This window comes from Limanda limanda, chromosome 19, assembly GCF_963576545.1.
Source record: "Limanda limanda chromosome 19, fLimLim1.1, whole genome shotgun sequence".
Taxonomy (NCBI): domain Eukaryota; kingdom Metazoa; phylum Chordata; class Actinopteri; order Pleuronectiformes; family Pleuronectidae; genus Limanda; species Limanda limanda.
In genome coordinates, this window is record NC_083654.1 from 23,104,900 (window position 1) to 23,112,399 (window position 7,500).

The 7,500-nt window shown below is 46.0% G+C and overlaps 2 protein-coding genes across 2 annotated transcripts in view; both read right to left on the bottom strand.

The window, feature by feature from the left end:
- LOC133025687 (phosphatidylinositol 4-kinase beta-like) overlaps positions 1–1,861 on the bottom strand; it is a 14,811-nt gene extending 12,950 nt beyond the window's left edge. The window contains exon 1 of the mRNA XM_061092417.1: positions 1,636–1,861. The gene's annotated coding sequence lies outside the window, so the exon portion shown is untranslated. The remainder of the gene's footprint in view (positions 1–1,635) is intronic.
- A 4,107-nt stretch (positions 1,862–5,968) lies between these two features.
- The window catches only part of rfx5 (regulatory factor X, 5), a 10,380-nt gene continuing 8,848 nt past the window's right edge, over positions 5,969–7,500 (bottom strand). Inside the window, exons 10-11 of the mRNA XM_061092296.1 lie at positions 7,353–7,478; positions 5,969–7,274 (exon numbers count right to left, since the gene is read on the bottom strand). Of these exons, the coding sequence (XP_060948279.1) occupies positions 6,171–7,274; positions 7,353–7,478 (1,230 nt within the window). The 3' untranslated portion in view covers positions 5,969–6,170. The remainder of the gene's footprint in view (positions 7,275–7,352; positions 7,479–7,500) is intronic.

Genomic DNA, 7,500 nt, shown 5'->3' on the forward strand with positions numbered 1-7,500 from the left:
CCTGGAAGCACCAGGGAACTGATCAGGTGATCAATTAGTTGATGAGTTGATCAATTAGTTGATTAGTTGATCAATTAGTTGATTAGTTGATCAATTAGTTGATTAGTTGATTAGTTGATTAGTTGATGAGTTGATTAGTTGATGAGTTGATGAGTTGATTAGTTGATGGCTTTAGATTCTCAGATGAGAATATTTTCTGTCTTAGTAAATTTTAAATATTGATCTTGAAAAACAAAATCAACAATTAATTAAGAAAACTATCCACAGAGACGCTAAGTTACACACACACGTGTGTTCATGGGGTTTTGCTTTGACTTCTGCCAACGCCTCAGTTTGTGTGTGTGTGTGTGTGTGTGTGTGTGTGTGTGTGTTTGTGATGTAACGTCCTTTGGCCTTTGAACACGGCTGACGTCCACCAACACTTCCTGTTGATTAAACACGCTAATGACATCTTGTGTCTTCAAACTGAAAGTTTCACATGTTTAAAACATGTTTGACCTGATGTCCTCCTGTCACTGATTGATCTGGATCCAGATTTGTTTTAGTCATTTGTTGACTGATCAATGATCAATTCACCAGTTCAACAGAAAACATTATTGATTCATCGAATAATCCTTCATCTGCCCATATTTTCTCAATTTGGATCAATGATCCTCTGATTAGTTTCCTGTAGATGAACTTCTCATCTCGTCACAGACCTCCTGAGCCTCTGTGGAGATACTCTAACGAGTCCCTCCTGATGACATCATCACTGGAACATGCTGATCGCACACAGCTGAGTGTGATGTCATCACAGCAGTGTGTGTGTGTGTGGGAGAAGGATTCCAGATGTGATGCTCTTGGAACATCGAGGCCTGGGTGAACCTCGACCTCACACACAGACCATAATAATCAGACTGGACGAGAAGTCTGGATTAATCACTGACACGCTCAGGTTCAGATCAGGATCAGGATCAGATCAGGTTCAGATCAGGATCAGGTTCAGATCAGGATCAGGATCAGATCAGGATCAGGATCAGGATCAGGTTCAGATCAGGATCAGGATCAGGATCAGGATCAGGTTCAGGTTCAGGTTCAGGTTCAGATCAGGATCAGATCAGGTTCAGATCAGGATCAGATCAGGATCAGGATCAGGTTCAGATCAGGATCAGGTTAAGATCAGGTTCAGATCAGGATCCGATTCAGATCAGGATCAGGATCTGGTTCAGGATCAGGTTCAGATTCAGATCAGGTTCAGATTCAGATCAGGTTCAGATCAGATTCAGATCAGGATCAGGATCTGGTTCAGGTTCAGATCAGGTTCCGATCAGGTTCAGATGTACTAAAGATGTTATGAACATGTTATAAAGATGTTACAAGTTCATCATGAAGATGTTTTACATGAAAACGTAGCAGTGATGAGGAGATGCAACACCAGGAGGAGGAGGAAGAGGAAGAGATAGAGGATGAAGAGAGGGAAGAGGAAGAGGATGAAGAGGGGGAAGAGGAAGAGGAGGAGCAACAGAAAGAGGGGGAGGAGGAAGAGGAGGATGATGATGAAGAGGAGGACCGGGAGGAGCCGCTCCCTCCTGATAAACAGTCCGGGACAGGAGTCTCAGAGCCGGGCTGGTGACGGGCCTGAGCCCGGGGACTCACTCCGACACATCCGGGTCACAACCGACCGAACCGAGACCAACTCTTCCCCGGGAACAGACGCGTCCTCACCCGGGGACTCGCTCCCACACTCCGCTGCGATCCGCTTTCACTCCCGGGACTCCGGCTCTCTGATCCAGCGTTAGTCCGGGTCAAATCTAGATCTAATCCGGGTCTAACTCGGGTCTAACTCGGGGCCACAGGCTCCATCTGGTCCGACTAGGCTCGACTCGACTTTAAAACCTCAGTGACGCAACATCCGTAAAGGCAGCAGCAGTCGGAAACCCCTGAACATCTGGTTGAATTTACAAAATAAAAGCACAGAAGGATAATTTATTTTGAAATGATTCATCACACGTTGATCTCCCCAGCTGATTGAAAGCAAGTCAGTGATCGATGCAGTCGATGCTCTGCACATCGGACTGATCTGAACTTTGTCTCAGAGAAACAGATTCATCATGAAAACAATTCATCAGATTTATTGATTGATAATAATAACGATCAGTGTGTTTGATCTTTTATTCAAATGATCAAACTTAACCTCGGGGACAATATAATAAATGAATCTATAATTAGAGCTCAGCTGTTTTTCACATTTTAATTCCTCTTATCCTCAGTAGCTCAATTATTAGCACAAGGCCTTTATTTTGAAGTCAGGATTGCACCGTTTCCGGTTGCTGGCGCTATACAAATAAAATTGAATTCAATTGTTTTCACATCACAACAAATGAGCAAAGGTTCATTTTATTTGTCACATGTGGACCAATGTTGACCTTTGACCTTCAATCTTTCATTTCAGGGGTAAAGTGCAAAAGAAAAAGAAAGCGGGTTAAAAACAGACATTTTAAAAGAATAAAAATACAAAACCTGACAGTCACAGAAACCATGCAACAACATCGTCATAGCAACAGTAAGAATCATAATAAGATCTGCACATCGACAAACTGTACAACTTTGCAAGAGACAACAGGAAGTGAAAAGAACAGAAAGAGAAACAAACTTTAGTTACAGCACTGATGATTGAACTGTAAGGAGCTCCTTCTGCTGTTCACATACATTTATATTTTAAATGAATTAAAATGAGCTCAAGAAAATAATTTCAGAATAAAACTCTGACTCTTTCGTTGGACCAGGATCAGCTCCTCCCCACAGACGCCACGTCATCGTCACTAAAACCAAAGATGCACCTTCACAGAATGATTTTTCTTCTGATTCAAACCGGGGATAAATTCATTAAAAGCGTCTTTGGATCAAGTTTCTTTTCTGAAAGCGTTCGTCTCTCCTCTAATGCGTTAACGTCACGTAGGGTCGTTCAGGCCACATGGCGACTGTCACATGACTGACTAGCAACCTGAACCGCCCAATGAGAGCAACCGTCGGAGAACTTGAAGATTAAACTTGTCATATCAAATTGCTTTAATTATTTAACTCAATATGGAATTCAAGCACAAAGATCGGAACAGATCTGAACTCTCGTTCAAACTTGAAATCAGCTTTTGAATAAATTCGTCGCAGGAAACTGAATGAAAATATTCTCAGTGCAAAACCTTTGATGGCTCTTGAAGAGCAAACATTTAACTTAAAACCTTAATAAAAATAAAATCGGATAAAAACAACAAAAGTACAAATTAAAAAATGATGCATCACAGACAGGAAGTGACATCAGAGGATGTTGTGCAGTTGAGTCTGATCCTAAGGTCAACGCGCTGATACCCGAATCCCGATCGTTTAATCTTTGATTCTCTGACCCGTTTCTTTTTGAGCTCCACGGCTCCACAGTGAACGATTCCAACAAACATCTCCTAACAACCTGGTTGCACTTTGCATCTTCACCACTGGGTGTCACTAAATCTAACACAGAGCGTTTTAGGGCTGAACCACAAATTGTCAAGATGGACGACATGACAGCTTTTTAAAAAGTGAAGCCAAATCATCAACTGACACGTCTCGATTGACAGCTGAGACCGACTCCTGATTGGTTGAAAGTGTGTATGGGTGGGGCCTCGATACCACACCTCCGCTCCGCCCCTTCTGACAGACTCCGACTGTAAATTACATCATCACCACAAGATGGCAGCGTTTGTATCACAGATATTTTAGCTTCTTTGAGTCAGCGTCATGTGACGGACTTCACGCCTGTTTCATCCAGTTACTGAACGTTACAGTGACAGGAAATATTTTCCTCTTTATTCAAACTGTTTTTACTTCTCTATGAAATAAAGGGGCAGCTGCTCGGTCACAGCATCATGACCTGCTCTTGTTTTCAGTGCAACTTTCCTCAGTTCTGTTTGAGGCTCAAAGACAAATTCAGTTTTTCCACCTGGTGGAGATATTTACTCACTTCCTGTTAAACTTTTTCATTTTTGTTATGGATTATTGGTGGCGCTGCAGCCGTTAGCATGGAAGCTAAACTTTGCTCAGTTCATGGCACTAAAACTCATTTTCAAATCATGCAAAAAGGATTTAAAGTCTTTTCACTTTAACTGACCTGAAGCTCTCAATGTCACAGGACGGAGGGAAACACACACGCACGCACGCACACACGCACACAGACACACACAAACACACAGCAGCTGTATTAACACCTCGATATACGAGCATTGACAAAAACATTTTGTTCTTTGTTGTGTTTACAGGATGAGAAAAGTGCAGGGATGGCGAGCACCAAACATTGGCGGTTGTGCAACGTGAAGAACAAAATCCTCCTGACTCCAGAGAAGAAGAAGAGCAGGAACACGTTTGTATTCTGAATCAACGCAGGATTTTATTCTGAAATTCACAATAATTTAAAGATCCTGCTTTAGGTAATTTTTTTTCAGAACTAAAACGATCAATCAACATTAAATTAACGACAGTTTTTAAAATAAAGTTTTAGTTCAATTTGAAGCAAAAAACATGATCTTGAAGATGTTTTAGTTTTTCACCATTTTCTTACAATGCAAACTTTTAATTTATCCGAATAATAAACTACTGAGATCAACATGAATCTGTAATAAAACAATAAACACTCATTCATTTATTAAATGTTCAAGTTTAAATTCTTAGAATTCAGTTTGCTCTCAAATAAACATGCTTTGTCAAACATGTTAATTTGCTGATAATTTATCAGTTTTAAGTCGGTTTAAGTTTCTCAGGTTAACTTTGAATTAAATAATTAAAAACACCAAAAAAAAGTTTCCGTATTAAAGGTACCATTTAATTTCATCGCCTTTTTTTGATAAAAATAATTTATTTCTAACACTGGTTAGCTGCTCGGCGAACACAAAGCAGTCCACTGCATCAGAGCGACCTCTGCTGGAGGAGCGGTGTAATTAAGTGCTAATGTCGAACTTTGTTTGAGAGATTAAAAAATTAAACAATAAAACAGAAAACTCAAATACTCAGTTCACATCTAATAAACTTCAAAACTTAAATCTGAGAACCTGGAATTTTATATAATGAATTAAAAAAAATAATCTGTGATTTAAATGATTCTTAGCCCGACCAATCCCAGACGAGTGTAAAACAAACCTCCACATTAATGTAAAAAAGTGGCGACTGTTTGTTTTAAATATATTTAAAATAAATAATTCATTGAACAAATTAAAATTGTATGAAATCAAAGCGGCCTCCCCAAAAAGCTCACATCACTCAAACCTCCAACTTTTCTACGGCTGCACGATTTTCATCTTCACGTCCTCACTTCCTCTCGTCTTCACGTCCTCTCGTCTTCACGTCCTCTCGTCTTCACGTCCTCACTTCCTCTCGTCTTCACGTCCTCTCGTCCTCTCATCTTCTAGTCCTCCAGCGTCCATCCACTCACTCTCCGTGTACGAACACGTTTTATTGCCCTGAGCTCGGAGACATTAGAGGAACTCTGCAGCTGAGAACGTCTCAAACATCAAATGAACTGAGCTGAATGTCCAGTTCACTTCTAACCCGTAGTTACTGCTGCAGCTCACTGACGCCACCTAGAGGCGCACTCCATACTACACACGTCTCATCTGTGCTTCTTCTCTGTTCTATAAATCCATTGATCTGAAGCAGCAGACGAACTCAACCAGGAAGTTTAGAGAATGAGGCAGGGAGGAAGAACACACACACACAGACACACACAGACACACACAGACACACACAGACACACACACATACACACACACAAACACACAGACACACACAGACACACACAGACACACACACACACAGACACACACAGACACACACAGACACACACACACACACATACACACACACACACACACAGACACACACAGACACACACAGACACACACACACACAGACACACACAGACACACACACACACACACACACACAGACACACACAGACACACACACACACACACACGCAGTATCCCAGGTTTCTAACAGCATAGGTTTACAGTGCAATGGAAACAGAGTGTTGGCTTCATCTATCCTCATTGGCTCTCTGCTGTCGCCAGTCTGGGATTTCCACCAATAAGGAACAGGAGAGGTCAGGGGTCAAAGTTGCAGGAGAGGTAAAGCGTAGTGAGAGCTGATAAAAAGAAAAGAGGGAGGGTCTAATGTCCCTCTCTCTTTGAGGAGGTGCTGCTCTCTCGTCGCCCCCCCTCCTCTTCCTGTCCCCTTCCCGCCATAGAGGAGGAGATAGACGGCGAGGAGGCGGGAGCAGCAGAGGAGGAGGAGCTGGGAGGAGCCACCGGCGGGTTGACGTGCAGCTCCACCGGTGTCAACGTTATTTCGACCTCCCCCCGCGCCTCGTGTAGCATGGGCAAGGAAAGGGGAGGAGCCGTGGGGAGGCGGGCCACGTGGACAGACGCGTTGTTATTGCTCGGTCTCGGAGCTTTCTGGATGACCTCCACCATCGGCGTCCGTCCCGAGGCCGCCAGCTCCCAGCTGGGGTTCCCCGGAGCCTGGAGCAGCAGCAGCGGGCGACAGTGGCGTTCCGGCTCCGCCCCCCCCCGCGGCTGACACTGGATCACCAGGTCGCGCTGCTCCGACAGCGCCGGCAGCGGGCTCAGCACCAGGCCGGGCGGGTCCTGGATCACCAGCTCCAGCACCTGCTGCGAGGAGGACGAGGAGGAGCAGGCTTTCTGGATGACCCCCCCGGTCAGGGAGGTGATGATGGGGGGGTGGGAAGCAGGTGCATAGGGGGGGGGCTGAGGAGGAAGGGCAGCAGGAGGCGGAGCCAGCAGCAGCTCCTCTGGCCTCGGTTTTCTTGGTCGGCCACGTTTCCGTTTCACTGGATGAGTGTTGGCAGCGGCGCCGCCGGGTGTCACCACCTCCACCAGGGGGCGCTTGGTGACAGGCCCTCGAGCCTTCTGCACCACAGAGGTGGGGGCCGCTGGGAGGTTCTGCAGCTGAGAAGGAGGCGGAGGCGGTTGGGGGGGGCCGACCTTCTCTCTCTCGTAGGACAGGCAGCCCTGAGGCAGGATCATCACCGGGACGCCCTGCTGCTGGGGCAGCGTTGCCATGGCGATGACCTTCACCCCAGCCCCTCCGGCAGCGGCGGCAGCAGCCGGACCTCCAGGTCCGGAGGCCCCTCCCACACCTGAGGCGTCCTTTGGCGCCAGCGAGGGCGGAGACGAGCGGACAGCGAGCTGGGTCTTGTCGGGGAGGGAGCTCCGGGGGAGGAGCCTGGGTAACTGCTTCATGAACGCCTCCACCTGCAAAACAATCAACTCGTTAACTTCAAAGGATCTGACCCCCGGTCGGACCGCGGTGCGGGGGGGGAGGTGACGTACCGCAGGGCGCAGAGAGGAGGAGGAGGAGGAGGAGGGAGGAGGCGGAGCTTCCAGGGAGGAGGGCTTGGTGGCGGCGGGTTTGTCTCCAGACGGCTGCTTCAGTGAGGGCGGGTCTCCAGGCTCCCTCTGCGGTGAGACAGGAAGTGGT